Below are 26661 nucleotides of genomic sequence, written 5' to 3' on the forward strand. Positions count from 1 at the left end.
CACGGGGAAAAAACCTGTCCAATCACAGGGAAAAAGTGCCTGTGAGTAAGCTGGGTTCACACCTGAACTAGCTGGGAGTGGACATGACCAACAAACTCCCCTCAAGTGAATGGTGTGAATGGGTAGCAGCAGGGTGGTAAAGCTGTGAATGTTGCCCTGCGCTATGCTCCATAGTAAGAGTGAACTGCAGTGCCAATGGAGAAAGCAAGCACTATATGACGGGGAAAAGGAGAATCCCCAATGTCATAGCACCAATGCTAGAGCACAGTAGTACATAAATGCATCACCAGAAATGCATGGCAAAGATCATGTGGACATCAACTGCATCAAATCAAGAGGCAAAACATAATACCCCCCTGAAGGCAAGTACCAAATGCCAAGCTGAACTGCATGTATTCCACATCAATGCTCTGTAACTGCACCAGTGATAAGCATAAGAAGAGGTAGCAGATATACACATGTGTAAAGGCAACAGGATCTAGAAGTCATGCCTGTGAGACATGCAATGTAAGCTGCAAGAGGGAAACTCATCAATGGAGGATCCAATGAGGAAAAATCAGCAATGGTAGGGCTGATAAAAGTAAAAATTCAGCAATGGGAAAAGCTGAAAATGGGGAGAAAAAGTGAGGGCTTGAGGCGGGCATCAGCCAATGCTATGAGAGGATAGGTAAACTCTCAGCGATGCCATGATCAGTGGCATGTATGGCAACTGTAAAGATGCATAATCCCACAATGAATAATATACATGTGACATGTCAAAACCATGAGAGCAAGCCAACATTGGTCGAGTGTGTAAAAGGCACTCCCAGTAAACATCACATGTGAGAAAGTGACAATGTCAACACTGTAGAAACAATCCCGCTGCAAGGGAAAACAGTATAAAAGGCATCTCCAGTAGACATCACATAAGAGAAAGCGTCTAGCATAGACCAGCATAAGGTTCAACAAGCATAAGTGACCATGAGGCATCACCAACTGCATGTGGGAAAGTAAAATCCCCCCCTGAAATGCATCTGCTAGACAATGCATACCAAGGAGTACAGACTATAGAGCATAGTCATCAAAAGCAACGGCATCAAAAGACATCTCTGCAGGCGATGAAGATGTAAGGGTCAAGGTTTACACATGTGTAGCCAAATTGGCCTGATCTGCACCTGTGGAAGAAGATGCCAGCTTCTTCTTTTTTTCACTCTCAATACGCTTCTTGCATTCCTCTATGGTGTGCCCTGTTTTCCTGCAATAGTTACAGGGCTTTTTCTTTTCAGGCTTGTCCTCTGTCCTGGGAGGATCCGATGGGCTAGGTTTAGGCCCAGATCTATTCCCACGAAAGGGAGCAGCCATTGCTGACTCAGCAGACATCATGTTGTTCCTGTTGGAACGAGATTGCTCTTCACTGAGCAAGAGAGTCACAAGGTTGTCAAAAGTGACCGCATTAGGTGCATTGCCAGCCAACAACCGCAAAGTGGTGCCAAATGTTTGTAAGAGTCAGGCAAGTTACGCAAAACTGTCTGAACAAGAGAGCTATCTGTCAAGACCTTATCAATGTTAATGAGCTGCTCTCGTAGGTCTTTTACATGCGTAAGGTACTGATCGATAGAGTCACCTTCAAGCATGCGGTCTCAAGCTTGCCCCGTGAATGGGAGAATTAGGGTTAGGGTTTCATGTGGGAGACATACACAGAGAGAAGGAGAGAGAGAGAGAGACATGTGGGGATAAGTCAACTCAGCAAGTGTGAGTGTGTGACTCCCCTATCACACATGTATATTTGCACTAGTACACATAGTGCACTTAGTACATTAAAAGTACTAAGTGTACTATGTACTATAACTTATGGGCTTGTACACACTATAAGGGTGGGCATAATGCCTTTACCCCAACAACCTCCCACTTAAAGGCAAAGTGCCCTTAAATGAAGGAAAAGAAAAAAATAGCATGTACATGATAATATACAAGGCCATATCAAGGCTGAAACTGGCCTCATCCAATGTCCATCAAGTGTCTGCAATGAGCAAATCGCTCTGGAGGCAAACTCTTTGTCAATAGATCAGCCGGGTTGTCATCCGTATGAATCTTAACAAGTTGAATTTGCTTGTTCTCTATCACCTCTCTGATGAAGTGATACTTCACATCCACATGCTTCGTCTTTGCATGAAAGACAGGGTTCTTTGCCAACTGGATGGCACTCTGACTGTCACAATGCAACAATGGAATATCCCCTGTATAACCCAAATCAACCACTAACCGAGATAGCCATAATGCCTCCTTGCAAGCCTCTGTGGCTGCAATATACTCGGCCTCTGTAGTAGATAAGGCAATGCACTTCTGCATCCTGGATATCCATGACACAGCACCTCCTGTGAATGTAAACACATAACCGGTAGTAGACTTCCGGTTATCTGGATGACCGGCATAATCCGAATCCGTGTAACCATGCACTAATGCATCCTGTTTGCCAAAGCAAATGCACATATCCTGTGTGCCCTTCAGGTATCTCATGACACCTTTCACTGCTTCCCAATGCTTCTTGCCAGGTTTGGCCATGTATCTAGAAACCACTCCCACTGCAAATGCAATGTCCGGCCTAGTAGCAACCATGGCATACATGAGACTGCCACAAGCTGAAGCATACGGAATCTTGGCCATATCAGCCCTGTCACTATCCGACTGTGGGCTGTCCATAGCATTGAGTTTCACATATGGAGGCAAAGGAGTACTAGTCTTCTTCCCCCCGTCCATATTGAACCTCTGCAAAACTTTGCCAATGTATTCCTTTTGAGACAAATACAACACATGCTGATTTCTGTCCCGAAGTATCCACATACCCAAAATGTGATTTGCAGCACCCAAATCCTTCATATCAAAGGTTTGATGCAGCCTCTTCTTCAAGGCATCCATCTCTTTACGAGATTTCCCGGCAATCAACATATCATCAACATACAAGATGAGTATCAATAGACTGCCATCCAAAGCTTTCTTGGTGTATAAGTAGTGATCTATGTGACTTCTCCTGAAATCCTGGGATTTCATGAATGTATCAAATTTATGATACCATTCCCTTGGTGCCTGTTTGAGCCCATAAAGACTCTTTTTCAGCTTGCATACAAGCTTCTCCTTTCCATTCACTGCATAACCCTCTGGCTGTTGCATATATATCTCCTCATGGAGATCACCGTGTTGGGTGTTGGACTCACACACTCACACACACAAACCTGCACATTAGGGTTAGGTGCAGGGTAGAGAAGCTCACACACAGAAAAGAGAGAGAGAGAGAGAGAGCCAAAAGTGTGGTATCCACAAAATGCAAGTCAACCCTTGCATGTGTGCCACATCCATATAATATAGAACTACAAAGTATTATATGTTAGAGTGTCCTTTCACACTTGATGTCCAAGGGGAAAAACCACATGGGAAAAAGTGCCCTTGGTTAAGCCCTGTTCACACATAGCACTACCATAAGTGAGCATATGCCTACAAATCCCCCCTGTAGTGGAAGTGTGAACCTGTACAAGGTAGCAGATCACTCTCTGTATGAGAGTAAGCCCAAAGCTTTGCGGAAAGCTTCAAACTTTTCTCGAGGTAAAGCCTTTGTGAATAGATCTGCAACATTATCCTGTGTAGGGCAATAAGATAAACTGATCTCCCCTGCATGTAGCCTCTCTCTGACATAGTGATAATGAATCTCTATGTGCTTGGTACGTGCATGAAATACTGGATTTTGTGCCACGGCCATAGCACTCTGGCTATCAGTGAGAATGGTGGTGGGTGTCTGCTGACACTCACGAAGATCAGTCAATAGTCTCCTCAACCATACACAATCTACTCAACCTCACAAGTAGATGTAGCAACAGTGGGTTGCTTTTTACTCAACCAAGATATGCATGAGCTGCCAAGAAAAAAACAATTCCCACTGGTGGATTGCCTGGTATCATAATCACCAGCCCAATCTGAATCACTGTATGCATAAAGCTGCAAGTTGCCTCCCTTGGGATAGAACAAACCAAGATCCAGGGTACCCTTAAGATATCGAAAAATGCGTTTGATTGCTTGCCAATGCTTTGTGCCTGGGCTGTGCATGAATTTGCTCAACAAAGACACCGTGCATGAATTTGCTCAACAAAGACACCCCAAAAGATATGTCTGGCCTCGTGTTACACAAGTAAATGAGGCATTCCACTGCCTGGCTATAAAGGCCGGCGTCAAAAGGCTCTCCAATATCATGCATAGTAAGCCGTATACTTGGTTCTACCGGAGTAGAAATGGGCTTACATTCATCCATGTGAAACCTTTTTAGCAAACTTTTTATGTACTTAGTTTGCTGCATAACAATGCCATCATCTGTATGCATAAACTGTATGCCGAGATAGTAGTGTAAAGGCCCCAAATCTGACATATCAAATTCAGCTTTCAAATCAGCTTTGAAATCTGAAATTTGTGCTTTGCTTGTACTGTAATGAGCATGTCATCTACATACAAGTTCACATATAATGTGCTTTTAGCTGGACTATTCTCATAACCTTGGCTGGTTAGATGAGCATGTATCTTATCATACCAAGCTCTTGGAGCTTGCTTTAACCCATACAATGCTTTGTGCAACCTGCATACTTTATGTTCCTCACCAGGAACTACAAAACCAATGGGCTGATTTACATATACTTCCTCCTGTAAATCCCCATTTAAGAATGCAGTTTTGATATCCAATTGATGCACTTTCCATCCTTTATGGGCAGCCAATGCAATCACAGATCTTATTGTGGTCATTCTCGAAGTAGGAGCAAAAGTCTCTTCATAATCTATTCCCTTTTTCTGGGAGTAGCCTTTAGCCACAAGTCTTGCTTTGTACCTGTCAATAGTACCATCAGACTTTCTTTTGACTTTGTACACCCACTTTGTGCCAATTACATGCTTGCCTTTAGGCAATTCCACAAGATCCCATGTATTATTCTTCATGATAGAAGAAATTTCAGCTTGCATAGCTTACAACCAATGCTCATTCTCATGTGCTTCTTCATAAGAAGAAGGCTCTTCTGAATCAAAGAGACCACCCATTGCGAATGCAGACTCCCCACGATGTACATTCAAAGCATGGCTGGAACTAGCCCTTGTTCTACCTGTGAGTGGAGCTGCAAGTTTGCTTTCTTGCAAAGTTTTCAGCAACCATCTTGGCACTGACTTGGCTGTGTCTATGGCTGTTTGCTCTTCCCTGACAAGATCTTCCACTTCTTCCACAGAAGGGGGCTGAATGGCTGGCTGTTCCACATGTTCTACATGTGGATTTTCTTGTGTAGGGGCTGGCTGATCTGAATCCCCCCTAATTGCAATGGGTAAAAGTCCATCAAACATGTCCTGTAAGCCTGTATCATTGCTTTTATACAAGCTGACCATGGGCTGTTCTGAATTTTCAGCAAATACCACATCTCTACTCACAAAAATCCTTCGTGTAGTTGGATTATAAAGACGGTATCCTTTGCTTTCATTGTTGTAGCCCACAAAAATGCATTTAATTGCTTTGTCATCAAGCTTTGTTCGGAGTTGTTCTGGCACATGTGCATATGCCAAACACCCAAATGTACGCATATAATCCACTGTTGGCTTTCGGCTATACCAAGCCTCAAATGGTGTTATGGTTTTCAAAGCTTTTGTTGGACACCTGTTCAACACATGAGTTGCACACATTATAGCTTCCATCCAAAATTTGTGAGGCAACTTTTGTGCTTTCACCATGCATCTTGCCATCTCCATGAGAGATCTATTTTTCCTTTCAGCTACACCATTCTGCTGCGGTGTATAAGGCACAGTACATTGGTGTTTGATGCCCTTTTGAAGCATATAATCCTTGAATGCATTTGACATGTATTCTCCACCTCTATCTGAGCGAAGTGTTTGGACTTTACATGCACACATATTTTCAGCCATTGCGACAAAGTGTCGAAAACATGTAAACACATCTTCTTTTGCTTTCAAAGGGTAAGCCCAAGCAAACCTGGAGTAGTCATCAATGAATGTGACAAAGTAAAGATGCCCCCCTATGGATGGTGTCTGCATTGGACCACATACATCACTATGTATGAGCTGTAATTTACTTTCAGCTCTAACAGCTCCATCTTTGGGGAATGGTTTTCGTTGCATCTTTCCCAAAATACACCCCTCACATACATGTCTTGGTGGAGACTCAAGAGGCGGCATATTATCAACCATATGATGCTTCTGCAAAAGCATCAAACTCTGAAAATTTACATGCCCAAAACGAGCATGCCATAGCTCTGCATCATGCATAGCAGGAGTGTGGGCAGCCACTGTATTTGCATCATAAGTGCGCTTGTCATAGCTGTCCAGCTTATACACAATTCAACCTTGAAACCTTGGTCGTTTATGACTGAGACGGAGAGCAGATTTTTCTTTATTCCTGGAACATACAATACATTTTTCATACATATATTGGCACCATTGGCTGCAATAAGTATGACATTACCAATTCCCTTTACTGGATATGTGGTATGATCTGCACATGATACAGTGCGCCCATTTGAAGCATAAACCAAGTGCTGAAATACATCTTTGCATGAAGTGATGTGGCTCGAAGCACCACTATCAAAATACCATGATGCATTCTGTCTGTCAGATGCAATGCAAGACATATCAGTGTCTGAAGCACATGGTGTGTCACTAGTGCATGTGACCAAAAAAGTGTACTCTTCCTGGATTACATTAGCTGATTGCTGTGCTTTGTCATCCGAAGAGTCTGCTACTGCATTGCCTGCTTCTTTCTTTTTCTCTTTTGCAATCCTTTTCCTACATTCACTGATGTAGTGTCCAGGCTTATGGCAGTAGTGACATTTGCCCTTCTTTTTGGGCTTGTTTGCATCCCCTTTGTCAGACTTTTCACCACTAGAAGAGGGCTGTCCATGACCAGCCTTGCTAGACTGTTGTCCCCCATGCCTAAAGCTTCTTGTCTTTACCCTTATCCTTGGCTGTAAATGCCTTTTCTCCACCACGGTTGCTCGATATGTTTGCTCTTGTTTGCTCTTCCTGCAAGAGTAAACCCACGAGCTCTTCAAAAGTGACGGGATCACCACCTCCTCTCATCGAGAGGTTGAGAGAGGTGTGAAAGCCCAAGTAGGAAGGCGGTAAAGAATGAAGAGACCATCTGTCTGTCCGGGATAACCTCATCAATGTTGAGCAATTGTTCCTGCAAATCTTTCACTTTGGTGAGATGATCTGCCATGGAGTCACCCTCATCCATAGAAAGAAGATCCAATTGCCTCTTCAAGTAGGCAACTCTTGCCTCGTTGCGTACCTGATACATTGCTTTCAATGTGTCCCATGCAAGCTTCGATGTCTTGCATGAACGAATGTGCGGAATAATAGTCCTTTTCACTGAAAGGGCTATCAATGACATGGCCTGTGCATCTCTAGAGTCCCATCTCTTCTGCTCTTGTGTGGGAGCAGGATCTACATCAGGAGCTCTTTGAGCACCTCCCCTTTGAGGCGTGGTTGAATGGTATGTGGGCGTGTGTCATCACCACACACGATGCCCCAAAGCCCTTTGGCTACCAGCAAATTACGGATCATAAAACTCCAGAGGGAGTAGTTAGATCCATCCAGCTTGTCCTCCTGGGTGAGCACACCAAATACATATGTAGCATTCTGTGCCATGTCAACAAAGTATAACTGCAAGCAAACCAAGCACCAATGTGCACTGCCAGGCAACCAAATGTCCTGTGCAAATGTATGCCTGCAAACCAAAGCAAGTGTAAACCTGCACCAAATTGTCCAATTACACACAATGTGTATACATACGCGACAAATCGCAGCTGTAATGCCCAATTACATGCTCCAATCAGAAAATCCCCAATTTTTATGCACTCCAATCGCTTCAATGTGCATCTAATTGGCCAATTTTCACAAAAGCCCCAAATTTCTGCAAATGTAAGAGGTTCAATTTGCTGATTTTGACCTCAATTTCAAAAACCCCCAAATTGCAGGCAAAGCAACATGCCCAATTTTATCAAATTTTCCTGAAATTGAGAAATCCCCCAATTTGCCTGAATCCACCACCTTCAGGCAAGGGCAGCAGGCTTGGAGCAGACAAATTGAAAAAGAACTTGGGCAATGGAGGAAGTCGTTGCAGGTAGCCAGTCGTTGCAGGTGGAGAAGGCGGATGGCTGTGGGCAGCCGACGGGGAGCTGGGACTGGAGCTAACGGAGCCAATGGGAAAGACGGAGGCGGCAGCCGTAGGCTAGCTGCACGTGTAGCTGCACCTGGGCTCGGCAGCAGCGAAAAACGGAAACAACGGCAGCCGTCGTGTCATAGTCGTGCTGGGCAGGCGTCGGGCGAGTCGTCAGACGGAGGCGGGCAAGCAGTGGAGCCGGAGTCGCTTGTGTCGGGTAGTCGAGCAGGCGTGCTGGTGGCGGGCAGGCGAGCAGGTGGAAGCGGCAGCCGTGGGCCAGCACGGGGAGCGCTGGGCGCGAGCAGATGTAGCTGGAGTCGTCGGTGAACCGGCGAGCAGGCAGAAACGGTGGCCGGTGTCGGCTCTGGGCGTTGGCGGAGCAGCAGAGGGACGACGTGGGCGGCGGTTCAAGACGGAGCACAGTCGGCCTGAACGGAGACGCCGGACGGCAGGAGCGCAGGGCGGCGACTGTAACGGCCGGAGACGGGAGCAGATGGCGGCTGGAACGAAGACGCCTGACGTCGACGGCCGGAAGGGAGCACCGGTGGGGACGGAGCTTTGCTCTGGGCGGTGGCAGAAGCGGGCGCCGCTGGAGGTGGAAGAACCGCCCGCGAGCTGGGCGGAGGTGGTGGGCTCCCCACTAGTGCCGCCCGTCTCTGGCGGACGGACGGTGGAGCAGCTGGACGGAACTGGCGGACGGAAGCCATGGACGGACGGACGTCGACAGAAAAACACAGTGTCGACGGAAATTCGTAGTCGACGGAAAAAACACAGCGTCGACGGAATTTTGCAGTTTTTTCAGCAGATTTTGCACAGCCACCACTCCAAGGCCAGCTCCTAGCTCTGATACCAAATGTTGGGTGTTGGACTCACACACTCACACACACAAACCTGCACATTAGGGTTAGGTGCAGGGTAGAGAAGCTCACACACAGAAAAGAGAGAGAGAGAGAGAGAGCCAAAAGTGTGGTATCCACAAAATGCAAGTCAACCCTTGCATGTGTGCCACATCCATATAATATAGAACTACAAAATATTATATGTTAGAGTGTCCTTTCACACTTGATGTCCAAGGGGAAAAAACACATGGGAAAAAGTGCCCTTGGTTAAGCCCTGTTCACAGATAGCACTACCATAAGTGAGCATATGCCTACACATCGTGAAGAAAAGCAGTCTTCACATCCATCTGAATCAGATCCAGATCATCATGAGCAACCAACGCTAATACAGCTCTAAGTGTGGTCATTTTGACCACTGGAGAGAAGATCTCATCAAAGTCCACACCATATTCTTGCTTGAAGCCCTTAGCCACTAACCTGGCTTTGTATCTTGGCTTTGCATCAGGTGCAACTTTGAGCCTGTAAACCCACTTGCATGGCAAAACCTTCTTGCCTGCAGGTAAATGCACCAACTTCCATGTTCCATTTTTGTGCAGAGAATCCATCTCTGACTTCATAGCACGCTCCCATAGAGCCTTGTCTGCCCTCTGTAAAGCCTCCTTATAACAAGAGGGCTCCCCATAGTCAGTGAGCATCAAGTAGTCAACCCCTGGAACAAACCTAGCAGGGGCTCTGGAGGGTCTTGTGGACCTCCGTACCCAATGACCATCATTTGCAGGTTGCTGTCCAGCCTGCATATCACCCATTGGTGGCTCTTGTTCCATGCCATAAGGTTGAAAGATCATGCCCGGTATCTCCTCTAACTGTGGCATATCCATAGGGATATCTTCTGCCATCTCTAGCTATCCATTTGGACCATTTTCAGCACCATTTAAGGGCTGGTTTTGATGCTGTAATGGCTGATTTACAGCCCTTGGTTGTTGTCCATGATGTCCATCATCATCAAAGATGACTCTGCCAGGCTCCTGTTGCCTTGCAGGCTCCTTATACATGCATGTTTCATCAAAAATGACATCATTGCTGCGTATAATCTTTCTATTCACTGGATCCCAAAGTCTATACCCCATTTCACCTCTGTCACCATATCCTAGGAATATGCATTTGTGAGACTTAGGATCAAGTTTGGTGCGCATTTCCCTGCGTATGTGCACGTACGCAACACAACCAAACACTCTCAAGTGCTTGGAGGACGGAGGCTTCCTTGTCCATACTTCCTCTGGCACTTTCCCACCAAGCCTCGTGTTAGGTGACCTGTTTATAAGATGAACGGCTGTCATAACAGCTTCAGCCCAAAAACCATGAGGTAACGCAGCATGTGACAACATAGAACGGACCTTCTCCTGAATGGTCCTGTTCATCCTCTCTGCTGTCCCGTTTTGTGGAGGATCATAAGGAGTAGAGAGCTCTCTCTTGATGCCTTTAGCATCACAAAAGTCCCGAAACTGTTTGGATATATACTCTCCACCATTGTCGGAACGCAAAGCCTTCAGTGTTTTGCCAGTTTGATTCTCAACATGAGCAACAAACTTCTGAAACACTGAGAATGTATCACTCTTCAAACGAAGAGGATAAACCCACACCTTGCGTGTGGCATCATCAATAAAAGACACAAAATATTTTGCCCCTCCCAAAGAAAGCTGAGGCATCTCACATACATCTGTATGCACAAGCTCTAACTGAGCATCTTTCTGTCCAAGAGCTTTCTTGTGGGGGCACTGGAGTTGCCTGCCATATATACAATGCTCACAAAACTGAAAACTTGAAAACTTTAGAGAAGGCAAGTAACCCAAACGAGACAATTGCTCCATTCCTTTGACACTCATGTGTCCCAACCGGCTATGCCACATAGAGATTTTCGGCAGCTCGGTTGCATTTACATTAGCATGGTGACAAACACCTGCATGCATGAAGTAAAGAGCGTCCACCTTAGAGCCTCTGGCAACAACCAAGGAGCCCTTACTAATCTTCCACTTTCCACGACCAAATGTGGTAACATAATCAGCATCATCAAGCTGTCCAGTAGAAAGCAGGTTCTTCTTGATCTCAGGCACATGCCTGACATCATGGAGCATAAGCTGTGAGCCATCTGAAAACACAAGCCTCACATCACCTCTGCCAAGAATCTTGCATGCATGGTTGTCACCCAAATAAACTACTCCTTCATTGCCAGCAGTATACCTGACAAACAAGTCTCTGCAACCTGTGACATGAAAGGAGGCACATGAATCAATGATCCATAAGTGCATACCATGACCATCTCCTACAAGAAGTGAATGGGCATCAAGTGAAGATGTGAATAGGACCTCATCCTCACTGTCACCTGCATGTGACACATTAACTTCTTCAATTTTGACTCCACTTTTGCCCTTTGGCTTTGCATCTTTGGCTTCATCTTTGTCTTTGTCTTTTCCTTTGCCCTTTTCCTTTTGATCATTCTTCCATTTGTAGCATTGCTTTTTGAAGTGTCCCTTCTTGCCACAATAATGGCATTCCAAGTCCTTTTTGTAGCGGGACTTGCTCCTTACCCGTTCTTGGCTTTTTCCCCTTTGCTGGGATCTCCCACGTGCATTCATTGCATTGGACTTTCCAACGGAATTGTTCTTCCTGTTCATCTCTTCTTGAAGAAGAGCACCCTCCACATCTGCATATGACAGCATAGCATTTGAATTGCTAGTGGCTGTCCTGAATGTGTCCCAACTCTCTGGCAAACTGCATAAGAGAAAGGTGGCTTTGAACTCATCGTCCATTGCCAACTTTTGATTGATGACCTGGCTGACAACACCATTAAACTCATTTAGATGGGCTGTCATAGACGCCCCTTCCTTCATTTGAAGACCTATGAGTTTCTTCAACCAATACACTTTGCTTGAGGCACTTTGCTGGGCATACAAGTCCTGCAATCTTTGCCACATTCCCCAAGCTGTCTTCTCTTCACGAATGCTGAAAAGTAAAGAGTCTGACACAGACAACATGATAGTAGATCTTGCCAGCTCATCCATATCTTCCCATTCTTCAGCAGTAAGAGAAGCGGGCATTACACCCCTTTCTTTGATAGGCTTGTGCTGCTTCTTCTGGAGCAACACATTATAGCACTGGGTTTGCCAAATGTCATAATTATGTGAGCCTTCAAGCTTCTTGATGTGAAGCAATGAAGAGCTCTCACCTGTGGTTGCCATAGCAATATGCAACCTGTCACAGTCAATGCCTGACTCCCTGCAAGATGTGCAAACACTGCACCAAAAGCACACAAAGTGCTCACTGTTGTTCTCCCAAAGTTTATCTCCCACTGCGGAAGCACGAATACAACTCTACTCCCACTGTATGTGATAAAATCACCAAAATCTGGTTGCTGCAGATTTAGGACAGCACCTTAAATGTGCTCTGTTCCCCTTCCAAAGTACTGTACAGCAGTACTAAGTGCTCACCAATGATGTACCAAATCTGTACCGGCAAGTACAGCAGCTGAAAATGAACCTTTTCCTCACTCAAATCAATGTATAGCCATGCCAGAACTTGCACAAAGTTGTACCAAATCTGTACCAGCAAGTACAGCAGCAATAAATGCTCTCCTGGCTGTCCAAATGAGTGAAAATCAGACTTTTACAGTCCCCACCAGTGCATACAACAGTCCCGTACAGAAATTGGGCAAAAGCCCCATTGACTGCAAGTGGATTTCTGAGGATTCAAGGCATAAAAGTCTTGCCTGCTGCTTTGCCAAGCTCAACAAGCATAAAATCTTGAAAAGCCCCTTGATTCAAGATCAATTTCTGATCATACATGGTACATTAACGCACATGAAGGCATCCAGAGTCTTCACAATACTTCCCTCCGGCCACATATACATCCAGTACATAAAAGCCCCTTGATTTACAGGCACATTGAGTGCTTGACAGGCATCAACACATTGCCCAAAGCATCAAATGCGAGTGCCTGCATGCAAATCAACCCAATTGGCACAAAAGCCCTTTGATTTGAACATCAATTTCCTGCAAGTTTGCCCCAAATGTGAGATTGCTCACATCATACAGCATGTATGAATGCCCAATGGCACAATTACATCAAAAGCCCCAAATTTTGACATCCAATTTCCTGCAAATTGATCCTGAATGTGACCAATGTCACCCAATTTTGCCAATTTTGCTCAAAATTTGAGCAATTTGGCACCTGTACCTGCTCAATTGATAATTGTATCTGCTCAATTGCAAATCCCAAAAAAAAATTGAGGCAAATACCTTTGCAATTTTTGATTGCAGGAAAGAGGAGGGGGTCGTGCTGATGATGCTGCTGCTGTATTAGTGCAGAAGACGTCGGGTGTTTAATGTTTGGTGGTGGCTTTGTTTGACAGTCTGCAGTGTCGACACAGGTCGAAGTACCATGCAAAACGTTAATGGACGTAAACGGGCAGCGCTGGCCCGTTTGTTTCTTGCGCTGCTGTGGGTGAGCTTCGAATCTGTCGCATTGAACGATGAAGGCCGCCCGCCAGTGATGGCACCACCACCACGTGTCGCTGGCAGCAAAGTACCCGTTCGCGGGTCTGACGATTGCGTGGGAGTCAAAGACTGGCGACGGGCTTGAGAGCGACTCGCTAAGCGTGGTCAAATTGACAGGCGTGGAGTCTCGCCACGGCAGCAACGACGGCGATCTTGTTGAAGGTTCGCCCCCTTTCTGGTGCGCCACCTGCCGCGTGCGCTGTTGTGCGCTGCGTTGCTGCGTCTGGTTCGCTACCTGCTGTGCGCTGACTCAATGCCTGCTGTGCAGCGCTTTGCAGCACCTGTGCCTACTGTGCTTGCTTTGCTGCGCTGCCTGTCATGGCAGCTGCTGACACCTTGTGTCACCTCAACAGCACTGTCAAGTCGCCTCAAGAGCCACGAGATACAGAGTGTCGCTTGGCTGCAACATTACTGCAGTCGGAAGGTTGAAAGACAGCTTCGCAATAGGTAGGGTCCCAAACCAAGGGCTCTGATACCAGTTGAATGGGAGAATTAGGGTTAGGGTTTCATGTGGGAGACATACACAGAGAGAAGGAGAGAGAGAGACATATGTGGGAATAAGTCAACTCAGCAAGTGTGAGTGTGTGACTCCCCTATCACACATGTATATTTGCACAAGTACACATAGTGCACTTAGTACATTAAAAGTACTAAGTGTACTATGTACTATAACTTATGGGCTTGTACACACTATAAGGGTGGGCATAATGCCTTTACCCCAACAACCCCGAAGGTAAGCTACACGAGCAGAGGTCATTATTACTGATGGCCATGATAGTACAACAAATTTGTCACAAGTCACCAAGAGTAGGCAATGCCCAACAAAATCGTAAGAATGCGGGAGATAAATAGCAGGATAACCAATGGACTGAAAGGGAACTCCTTCACCACGAGAATACATATGCATGTCCCAAATCTGCAAGTGTATTGCACAATGATGCAAATCTGTCAAAGTGTCCACAGTGGCATACATATACTGCAACAAACCACAAATGTATACATGTGCCGTGAGAAACACAATCAGCTGACACCTGTAAAAGCCGCAAGTGCACAAATCCTGGCAGGTAAATTGGTCGAATGCTCCAAAAATGAGCTCAATGTAGAAAAGCCCTAATTTTTAGGCAACCAATTAGACCAGATCTGAACCGGATCTGCACCTGTACATCTGCTAATGCCATTGTCACCTGTACCAATTGCTGTAATGCCCAAAAATTGGGGGAAATGCCCCAATTCCAACTAAATGTGCCTGTAATACCCAGAAAATTGGGGGAAATGCCCCAATGCCAACCAAATGTGCCTGTAATACCCAAAATTTCCTGCAAACAGTACCAATTTTTGCAAAATCCCCAAATTTCTAGTGCAATTATGCACCAAATCTGCTGAAATCAATGCCAATGTGTGCCAATGTTGCAATTGCAGGCTCAATGGTGAAAAGCCCCAATTTTTAATAGGCAAAATGTGCAATTTCAGGCTTGCAAATTTCACAAACCTTGCAGATCTGAGATTTGAAGTTGCTTTGGGCAGATCAGGTACTATACAGTTGGACCAGAGCAGGTACAGTCGTACGGTATAGGGTGCAGTATGGGCAGCAGGTGGCAGAGCAGAGTAGATCTGGACAGTACGGGCATGAGGCGGCGTAGATCTGGGCGACGGCGGCAGTACAGTACGGCGGCGATGGCGTTGATAGCAGGCAGGCGCAGGGCGCCTAGATCTGACGGGCAGCGACGGCGACGGTGGCACACAGCGGCGTCAGATCTGGATCTGACGGGCGGTGACGGCGGTGTAGTACGGCGTAAGGACAGACTGTTGCAGCAGGTATGGCGTAAGGACAGACTGTTGCAGCAGGTACGGGCAGTGCAGGTCGCCAATAGCAAGGGAGAGAAGAACGACTGTTTAAAATAAAATAAAATAATAATAATAAGAGAGTGTGGCGTGTAAAATGTGCAATAGGCTGAAGCACTAGGCTGAAGGGCAATAGGTGGGTAAACCCTAACCCTAATGTTGGGGGGCAGCAGGATGTAACCCTAACCCTAACCCTAACCACGCTCTGATACCAATGTTGGGTAGGAGGGAAGCTAGCCTGCACACACACACACACACACACACACACACACACACACAACCTCAAGCACAGAGAAACGTGAGAGCGCTAGAAAAGATGTACTCAATAATGATGTGAAATGAAAGTACAAGTGAGTACTAAAAGACCTGGGGCTAAGTGCCCAACACACGTGAGTGTGTTCACACGGGGAAAAAACCTGTGTCCAGTCACAGGGAAAAAGTGCCCGTGAGCAAGCTGGGTTCACACCTGAACTAGCCGGGACCAACAGTAATGAGTGAGTACAAAGTGGTCAGCAAGGTGCCCTGAAAATGGACTGCATTGTATGTGGAGTGTACCTCAAGAGACGGAGGCACACATGTACCAATGGAGGGCTGAATCTGGACAGATCTGGCACGTCAAAAGCCTTGTGTGAATCTCCTTCTGGGCTGCTGTAGATGGTGGCCAGAGATCAGCAAGTTCGGTGACCTTCATGTTGCATTTTCAGCTTCCAATGGGTGCACATAGGGCAACCAAGGCTGAGGAATGCTAGAATACAAAGATAGGAATGAGGGAAGGGAAGCTTATGCTTGAAACTGCTTGTTTTCCTTTTCTGTAATATCAGTTAAACAAACTATCAATACTTGCCAAACCCATAAGGTAGGCAGGCAATAACGTCCATTCAATGTCCATGACCAAAAACAATCCATCCATTTGTGAGCTTTTTGGTTGATATATTCTTGTTGATGGCAGCTAATATATTGTGGTTGAGAGCATGTCCTGATATGGTTTTGGAAATGTGGACATAACTTGTTTCAGGAGTTGGTGGTGACCAATGAGAGGTTCTTGGTACCAGAGATGCTGTTCCATCCAGCAGATCTAGGTCTTCAGTCAAAAACTTTCCATTTTGTGTGCTCGGTTGTTCCCTTCACATGCTCTCATTCATGTCTTTTGCCTCTTATTCTTAAGGTTGTTAAAGCCATAGAACTGTATGAAATGATGTAGGCATGAATCAAGCAGGGCTTGCAGAGTGCATATCCCGAGCAGTTAATGGATGTCACCCTGATCTGCATCCACTTCTCTATTCCAGGTGATCTTTCTATGTACATACTTTCAGCCATCAAATGTTCTGAGTTGTGCCTAACCTTAGCCTCACCCAAGCATAGTCATGCATGCATAGCTGCTAGTACAAAGCTCGTGTTGACAACCTTTTTATTTTCTTAGAGTTTCTTTGAGCCCTTGACTTTCAAATGCCTTGTATTGCAGTGTTGTATTAACAGGAGGAAGCACCAAGTTTCCAGGCTTCAAGGAAAGATTGTAAGGCTTTGTGCTTCTTGTTTTGTACTCCATGTTCAGTACATCAATTCACTGGAGGAATTTAAACAATCTTAGCCTTCTTAGGCCTTGTTATGACTTTGAAATTTGTGTTTGGTTCTTCTCTAGAGCATTGCCATGAGGGCTAATGACTTGGCTAGAAAGCAACCTCCTCTGCTAGCAGTGGCTTTTTCTTAATGTTAGTATATCTACCATTTTACAGAAGGGGTTGGGCCCTTTGATGAAGAAGGCTACCCTTTTTTTTTGAGACCATGTTTTCTTATTTTTCACAGAGAGTTGGAGCTACGGCCATTAGTTCCTGCAGAATACGATTTGAACCTACATGCTGTTGATGAGTAAGGTTTCTTTGAATACACGAGTTGCTCTCAGACCTGGATACAGAATCGTCCCTGCCTGTCAACAAAGGGGTCCAACTCCCACGGATGGGGATGGTTCTGTATGCAGCTGTAGTAACAAACACGAATAATGGTTCAGCAGTGAAACTTCATATGGAAATATACCAGTGTGGTTGGTTAATTCATTCTGACCTTAGCTTTGTACCTGGACAGTCCCATTGTGGCACCTTGGAGGGGGGGCTCCCTGCTAGGTGCGAGCTCAGATTTTGAGAGCTGCTCAGTAACCAAAGCCGAATATGAAGAATTGGGGTCGTTCAGGTGCCGACGTAGGTTTATGCGTTGTTGACTCTGCAGCTTGCGACATCTTTCAAATGCTGTGTAGTTTCAAGCCTTTAATGGTAAGCATACTCCTAAATGTAGCACACTGTGAGCTTCTTGCACGAGTGGCAGATGTGTTGTGGTTGGATCATGCAGTCTGCATTACTCTCTATTAGGCTTTTCCATGAAGGGGCAGTTTAAGGGGGCATGCTAACAAGGATCTCTAATACAATGAACACATTTGAGGCATAGTAAGACGTGCAAAATAGAAGGGATGTTTGCACAGCATCACCAGACCGGCTGTAGGTCTGACCTTTTACAGTTTACAATGGGCATAAGGAAAACTCTGGTCCTGCTTGTACATTTTTTTACACAGGCAATTTGATATATTAGAGATAAGTGGCTGTTGAAATACTGCTATTATGTGCATTTAAGGTGGTTAATGGCTTTCTGAGCTTCTGTGGGTAATCTGTGAGTGTATTTCAAGCTCTAAAGCTCAGGTACAGGTCTGACCTTATCATCCGAGTGTGGCCCAGAAGTTATGCTGTTTGTACTTTTAACGAATTAAGTGATGGAATTAAAAATATCTCGTAACCAGACCTGCGCAAGGTAGTCTAACCAGACTGGGCCAAACTTGTATACTTTTTATTTAACGAATTAAGCGATGGAATTAAAAATATCTCGTAACCAGACCTGCGCAAGGTAGTCTTAACACTCGGATGATAAGCTCAGGTACAGGTCTGACCTTATCATCCGAGTGTGGCCCAGAAGTTATGCTGTTTGTTCTGGGCCAAACTTGTATACTTTTTATTTAACAAATTAAGTGATGGAATTAAAAATATCTCGTAACCAGACCTGCACTGGGATAGCAATATGAGAAACACACATGCAATGGATCATGGTATTACGTAATCCATTACATGTTTATGTGACAGAGGACATTGTCAATATCTGGCATTGTGTATCGATGCTATGTGGTTGATCATGTTGCATAGGTTATGCAGAATACATAAATGTGTAGAGAGGAAGGCCAAAAATTCTAATGGACTCGAGGAATGCCATGTCCTCGAGGCTTGGTTGTAACTTGTAGCTCACTACTTTTCCCCTGTTGCTTTAGTTGCCATGATTGTGAGATCACACATTTGCGCCCCCCCCTCCCCTTTCTCTTCTTTTTCCTTTAGTTCTTTCTTTTCTTTTCCAGACAGTGTATCAGATGTCACATGGTTGTAACTTTGGTCTCATAGGTCACTTTGGCCTTTTGAAGACGTTAATATAACATTTCATTTCATTTCATTTCTCTCTCTCTGTCTCTCAGGATTAGACAAGGTCCTCTTACTTGGGGACTTCGATGTTGGGACCAAGAGTGAGCAGATACATATGTATGATTTTGAGGATCCTAATAGGTTGCAGGTGATAGACCAGGATGGCACAGGGCTACATTGGAGCTCACAAGACAATGGAGACATCACTTTCTATGGGAGAAGCCTCCTATGGATCGGCGCTCATGCCACTCTTTGCATCAGGAGGGCTTACTAGTTTTCCGTGTAATGGGGCTTAAGATTATCTTATGGGATCGTTGGAACTAGCCTTGTTGATACTTGACTTTACCATCCCACCATCCCACCATGTCTGCTTGGTGCCAACCATAGTTACCTTGTCTTCACCCTCATTTGCGCATCACCTACCCCACCACAGGCACCACCCATCTCACACTACACCCATATCTATTGCACTCATGATTGTGATCTTATCTATGTAGATTAGCTCTACAGTGGTCTCTTGGATATAGACCCATCTACACCCCTCACCACCCTCACTTCACAACTCACAACAATTATCCACAGATCCGCCATCGATGGTTTCCACACACTTGATGGTCTGTCACCAAAGCCCTCATAGGTACATGCCTCAGAATTGTTGGTATGATGACGAATGTTGTATTTCACACATGCACATCTGTTGCGTGAGTTAGCTACTCACAAATCTAGAAGTGTGAAGCTGAACGGGTTAATTGGTACCGTACTTGTCACAAGAAACGAGCACATTGTCGTAAACATCACGAGGACTTATACCAACTTCGCTTAATTTTGGGGAGGCTTTGCGTAGGATCTGGAACCCACACATCTGGCACTCATATGGTACCATGTACCCCTCCAACCCCCCTCCCAAATCCACCTCACGCACTCCCTACCACATCCACCTTATTCATAGGAGATATGGTGGTGAAGGCTATTAGAATGGCTGATCATAGGACCACAAGGGGCTTATTCCCAAGAGACACTCGTTATACCACATACCCCACCAACCCCCCCCCCCCCCTCCCAAATCCACCTCACACACTTCCCACCACATCCACCTTATTCAGAGTAGATATGGTCGTGAAGGCGCTTCAAAACGGCCGATCATAGAACCACGAGGGGCTTATGGTTGAGCACGTCTCTTATGCAAGCGACACCTTGGCACCCCTCTTAACCCATATGTTTAATAGCACCCTCTCATAGGGCCAATGCTTTTCCCCCACTTGGTCATCACACACTATTGCACCTATCCATAAGGCGGGAGACCCCATGGATCCTAATAACTATAGAACTATCATGATCGGCCATGTCTTGGGGCCGAGCTACAGAGGCACATGGATACTTTACGCACACAGAGTGGGAGTTCTCAGTTAACGTTGGGAAAACCAAGGTTATCGTATTCCACACATCCTACCTAGTTGCATGTCGTACATAGATCACTTGCGTGGGTAGCAAGGTTGAGGCGTTGCACTCATATGTCTATCTCGGAGCTACCTTCACTACTTCACACTTCTCCATGAAACAGGTATAGTAGACGATAGACTCACTAGAGGATATGCAACACTAGCCCTATTGTAGAGGCAATGTTGTCAGGCACATTTTGATGAGCCAAGGAGAAAGGCTTGGCTTTTTGACATGGGAGTCACCTCAACATACAACAAGGTGATGTACTCATATGTCTATCTTGGAGCCACCTTCACTTGCCCATGCTTCTCTATGAAACATGCAGCAGGGAATAGACTTATTAGAGGATATACAACTCTAGCCCTATTAGAGAGGCAATGTTTTCAGGCACATTTTCATGAGCCAAGGAGGAAGGGTTGGCTTTTTGACACCCTAGTCACCTTGGCACTTATGTATGCAGCTCCCTTTTGAACACCATATTTATCCCTGGAAGGTTGGCAGCGCATAGTATGCCGTTAGATCATGATGTTATCACGAATGATACCTAACAAGCCATTTATTTCCCACCATGAGTTAGCTGTGGCTCCTATGTTGATGGAGGTCTTGTTCCGGACAGTCACTTATTATGTACATAGGGTGAGGGAGATGGATCCTCTTCGACTCCCCCGACTTGCACTAAAGTCATCACAATAGATATCAGTGGAGAGCATTCATCTTGGTATGGCACAATACTCACTTGGTTTTAGGCACATGGATTATAGATGGGCTGGCTTCCTCCATATGATCCATTCCCCATTCATTAGGCTTACATACGAGGATAGGAACTAGGTGGTCTGATACAATCTACTAGGGTTATACACACGTAACACTTGGATCACATTGGTAGGCCCATTGCCTTCTAGGATGCACTACTACATAGATCATTTCTTGAGATTCACGGCAAATGGTTTCATATAGAGACCAAGTTATCTTGATGCCTTAATGTCCCATGCTATGAGAATATCCATTAGCTAGCTTAGGGTATCATCCAATAGACTGAGGATAGAGACTGGTAGAGCTGAGTGGATACCCAAAGAGGAGATGACATACACTCTATCAGACAAGGGTTGAGTCGGAGGAGCACTATGTTTGCTAGTACTCAGTCTACTATGAGATCAGAGGGAGATTTCATTGTCTCTTCATAGAGGGCTTTGGACCCTTATCTTTTGGAGTAACCAGATCAAAGGTGCCTTGGACTCTTCTTTCTAGAGCTCAACTGACATAAAGAGTCACTAGTTAGAGATCCTCATCCCCAATGGTCCTCTTTTTAGCTTATTATTACCAGTTTTATCCAGCCTAGAGGCGCAGATAGGGACGCACCTGAGCCCATCACATTATACGAGAGCCTATACTACAGTGCCCCCTCGCACAGGCAGGCCCATGGGAGTCACATCAGATGGAACATGCACACTCCATAGAGCTAGACGTCCTCGTTCCATCGGACCCCGACCACTCTTAGCTCATCAACCTTAGATTCAAGAGATTCTAGCCCACCATTGAGCAACCTCATCCTCACGGCACATCTCTCGCCTTCTTGTATCACCCATGATGAACATCTTGGATGGGCCCTTGCTTGGCATATAGGGTTGATTGATTGTTTTTATTCAGCTCTCACATATCCAATCACTTATTGTATCCAATAGCCGGCATAGTAGAATCTAGATTTTTCATCTTGTATAATCTCAGAGTGTAATATCTTAGCTTTGACTTTTCATGTTTAGTTTATTGTTGCTTTTTTTAATTTCATCCATGACGAGATTTCATGGACACTGTCTACATCATTTCGATCTCATAGACCCTTTAAGACCATATTAGGGAGTTTGGAAAAATCTCATTACATTGGGAATTTACTTTTCAATATACTTTTTGGTATATCTCCAGTATACCAGAAGTTATCGGAGGATGTGGATTTAGAATCTACTCTTGAAGAGCTTTCCAACGATATGTCGAATGAGTTGGTTTTAATAGAAGTTTAAAAGGGTTCACCGTGCCCCCATTTTTTTAATCTTGCAAAATGAGAATTGGGATTTTCACAAACTCCCTAATATGTTCTTGTTTGGGTCTTTTAAAGATAATAATATAACTCTCTCTCTCTCTCTCTCTCTCTCTCGTTTTTTCTCATGGATCACATGTAAACTTTTTGGTCCCATGGACCCTTCGGGTCATTCGTAGACGTAAACATCTTTTTTTCACAAACTCCCTAATATGGTCTTCTTTGGGTCTTTTGAAGATGTTAACATCTCTCTCTCTCTCTCTCTCTCTCTCTCTCTCTCTCTATACACATCTTTTTTCTTTCTTTCTTTCTCTGCACGCTCATGTATTGATATAGTACTGGAGATACATCCACAAAATTGAATACAATGTAGAAGAAACATGTAAATCATATCAAGTATGTGTATATACATCCACAAAATTGAATACAATGTAGAAAGAACATGTAAATCATATGAAGTATGTGTATTGTACATGCAAGGATGTGTGGTAGGGATTTTAAATTGGTTTTCGGTACTAGAGAAAAAGTTTCCAGTGGATGGTGGGGAGATTTAGACCTGAATTGTCACACCCAGACATGAAGACTTGTCTATCTGCTTAGGTCTCGTGTGTCTTGCTCCTCCTCATGTGATGAGTGGTAGTGGGTGATGAGCTATGGAGCTCTCATATCTTGAGGAAGAAACATAAGTATTCTTGATTAGGGATCTACATAAAGGGTAAAAGAGTGTGAGAATTTTCATGGATTAGGCTTTGTGAATTCAAGGCTTTCTGTCCCCAGACAAAAAATGTGCAAACTTACTAGCTTACCAAAAGCAAAAATCTCACCAACCATGGAAATCATTGATTTAGGAAAGCATGATTAGAGCGAAGCATCAATTAATATCTAGATAAGAAAGTGGAGATTCCGATCTACGGAGTAAGTAGCGCTGGGAAATTGAAGATTCATCAAATGTATGTGAGAAACGGTCAGCATATACCATTTGAATGAACTCTCCCATGAATTTACTAAATCCTAATAAAATTAAGTGTATAAATGTTTGAGCTATAATTTTGTATATATATATATAGAGAGAGAGAGAGAGAGGCGCCCCATTACTCCTCATCATAAGGCAAGAGAGTAATAGCCTTGCAATGCTCCATCATTGTGCTTAAGACCTCTTGTGATTCCCCTGGAAGTTGCCTTTTGGGCTATACAATATTACCCACGCGTCCCAAAATGAAGGTAGTGAGTGCGAATCTAAAAAATCTCAATAGGACTTGGTGGCACTCTAGACTTACAATGATGTCTAGGGTGTTCAATTGGGCATCACCTTCTCTTGCCTTGTCTTCATCAAAATTTTAAGAATTCACGTGTAGACCATTGTACTTATCCTTGGTCTCCATTAGAGCACTTGCTTCCTAGTAAAGTAGCCATCCACCAAAGAGTGAGCCTTTTTGATAACCTATGTGGATGTTATGACTCTCTAGGCTTCTAGTTGTTGGCACAAAGTTACATGGTCTCAGCAGCTTTCTCTCTATCTTTTGTGCCATCTAGCTTCGATGATATCCTTTCTTTCTTAGCTTCTAGTTCAAGGTTGTCAGTTATTTCTTCTTGCAAGGTCTATATCTGGTCTCATGTTTGAAAATGTAGGTTAGCATGTCTAATTTTTTAATCTTTTTTTTTGAAAGAATTGGTTTTATTTCATGACTCCTTGTTATTGTGTTCAAGTCAAGAACTTACCTTAGCCTTGCCAAATCATGTGTCGTTGGGTCTTGCCTTAGAGTTGCAATGCAACTCCTCGATGTGGGTGCACTAGATCGTTCGTCGCGTCCTCACTCCTTTGTCACACCAGAATGCTCCTTTGCTAATGGGGTGAAGGTATAGATCTATGCCTAGATGGAGGCAAAGAGAGACTTCCTTGCGAGGGGAAAAGAAGCAAATGAAAGAGGGAAACTTTCCAGCAAACCTTTTCAAGAAAGCATCCATCTAGCATACATACAAGCAAGCAAAAGTAGAGAAGAGAAGAGCTCATAAGTATTCATTGCAAGGGAATTATTGTATATTGCTTAATGTAAAACATGACTTATATAAAAGTGACTAGTTTTTACACTAGGTTAGCTAAACAAAAAAATGATCTGGTCAATATTATTAATCTTAAGCAAGTATTTACATAAAGTCCTTAAGACTTTTCCTATTTGACATTAAGCTCAAGGTAAGGACGCTTTATATGTTCCAGTGCTGTCTTGCAAAAGATAAGTGCCTGTTCAAGTGGGTAAGATAGCAAAGCATATTACAAGAAGTTGGGTGAAACCATGTTAACCTACAAAGTGATTGGGGTGTCAAAAAGCCAGCCTTTCATCCTTGGAATGTAAGACACTTACTATGGCATGTACGTTGGTAAACTCTGAGCTATTTGTGGCTTGCCCGTTATGGCCAGATGGACTTGGGCGCTTCTTCTCATGTTAAAAAGTTAGTGGCTACTTGGCCCGCCCACTTGAAGCATAGCGATGATGTTGGAAAGAAGTGAAGCATCATATAGCTTGCATAGCTTCAAGGTAAAATCTCAGATTTTTGGATAATGTGAACCTTAGTATACGGCCTTGGTTGACCTCTGGGGCGACATCTCCACCATGCTTGTTTTTTTAGCATGGTTGTAGGAATGTTTTGCACCTTGGAGAGACATGCAAAGCTTGGTGTTTTTGCCGGCTTTGGTTGTAGTGCTAGCTCTTCTCCCCTCTTGTTAGATTCTTTTCTTGGTTCTCTTCTCAAGAGAGGTTTTCATTTTGTCCTTTTTTTTCTAGACATCCAGAAGACATTGACAGTTGTACATTGATTTGTCTCATAGGTCGAGTTCGGCCTCTAGTAGACGTTAATACAGCTTTCTCTCTCTCTCTCTCTCTCTCTCTCTCTCTCTCTCTCTCTCTCTCTCTCAGCACATGCCAGAGTGACACGGGGATATGCAGCCTTGAGCTTACTTGAGCGGCAGTGCTTCCTTGAGCTTACTTGAGCGGCAGTGCTTCCAGGCACATGTCTAGGACCCAGGACACGAAGGGCTGGCTTTTTGACACCCTCGTCACACCAGCCTTGATGTATGGAGCAGCCTTCTGGGGGCTAGATTTATCCGATGAGGATTGGTAGCGAGTTGAGGGGCCCCAGGTCATGATGTTCTCCCATATGATCTGCAGCAAACCATCAGTCCCACACCAGATTATCTAGGCAAAGTTTGCTATAGCCCCAATGGTAGTGGATGCACTCTTCCAAATAGTCACATACCTCCATTGCATCAGTCACATGGATCCCCATAGGTACCCGAGGCTTGAGGGCCACTCTACAGAACAATATCTTTTTATTTTCTCACTCATATTTTGTAGATAAAAAACCAAGTTTACTTGGCAAGCTAGAAGAGATCCCCAACCCCCCTCTTAACAATCCCGAATGGCCCAAACTAGATGCTTGGACCATCTTGTGCTTAAAGTTTAAGATGGTAAGTGATATCAAGACATCACTCAAGTTTTCAAAGGCATCTAGGTCAGTAGGGCTAAATTGATTTTGTCCTTTACATGTTTTTGTGCACATGTTCAATTCCATGCCAATGCACCAAACAAAAACAATGTATATTTGTAAGGAGGTACGGTCTGACCAAATTCAAGGATTACTAGGAGAGGGTTGGGAGGTTAATGAGGGGTCACATCAAGGTGATGTGTACAAGTGCAATGTAGTAGATTCTATAGTGTCTTGCAGGTTCTTGAAGGCACACTCTATTTTGTACATGCGTCTGCACTACACTTGAGTTGCTCTATAGTGAGTGCTCTCTTAACCACAACACCTGCCCCATCATGTGCCCCTTTCCCATGACCTAAAGCAAAGAAGTTTCAAGTCATCTCAATTCCTGTCAACCCAGAGAATCTACCCACAAAGTAGAATGGTTGCTTTGCTTTGCTTTGAACTGCAAAGCTGATCTATCAGACCACACCCAATGGCTCTTATATTGAACACCTTGAATTTTCAGCTATGTATCATTCAAAATAAAGTAAATGTTGTACAAATAAAGTATCATGAACCTTATCGTCTAAGATATAGTAACGTGTGCTTTCTTCACCTCACCTTCCTTAGTGCGATAATAGAATATATGTACCAAAATAGTGACCTAGTTAGAATATGCACTAGTTTCCACTTGGTTCTCAGTATATGGGACTCACATGGACCGCCTACCCTCCCTTTAGTACAGTTTGGACTCCCCTTTTCTCCGGCTCTCTCACACCATGATACCAACCGGGTTATCCAGTTAGATCTTCTCAGCCTCTACACCCATTGCACATGGATCACATCTCCGGAGCTCCCCACAAAGATGCACTTCTAAAGAGAT

At 44.5% G+C, this 26661-nt stretch overlaps 1 protein-coding gene across 3 annotated transcripts in view; it reads left to right on the forward strand.

Annotated features, from left to right (window-relative positions):
* Nucleotides 1-17994, forward strand: part of ARP6 (actin-related protein 6) — a 63214-nt gene extending 45220 nt beyond the window's left edge. For 2 of the 3 annotated variants that reach the window (XM_086787306.1, XM_086787307.1), the window contains exons 3-7: nucleotides 16414-16477; nucleotides 16600-16684; nucleotides 16861-16911; nucleotides 17202-17264; nucleotides 17478-17994. In XM_086787306.1, the coding sequence (XP_086643432.1) occupies nucleotides 16414-16477; nucleotides 16600-16684; nucleotides 16861-16911; nucleotides 17202-17264; nucleotides 17478-17610 (396 nt within the window). In that variant the 3' untranslated portion in view covers nucleotides 17611-17994. Of the gene's footprint in view, nucleotides 1-16413; nucleotides 16478-16599; nucleotides 16685-16860; nucleotides 16912-17037; nucleotides 17108-17201; nucleotides 17265-17477 lie in introns of all 3 variants that reach the window. The other variant, XR_015264200.1, reaches the window with a different exon arrangement.
* Nucleotides 17995-26661: the final 8667 nt, after the last annotated feature.

Source organism: Cibotium barometz, chromosome 50 (assembly GCF_041138505.1).
Source record: "Cibotium barometz isolate CiBa-2024 chromosome 50, ASM4113850v1, whole genome shotgun sequence".
Classification (NCBI taxonomy): Eukaryota; Viridiplantae; Streptophyta; class Polypodiopsida; order Cyatheales; family Cibotiaceae; genus Cibotium; species Cibotium barometz.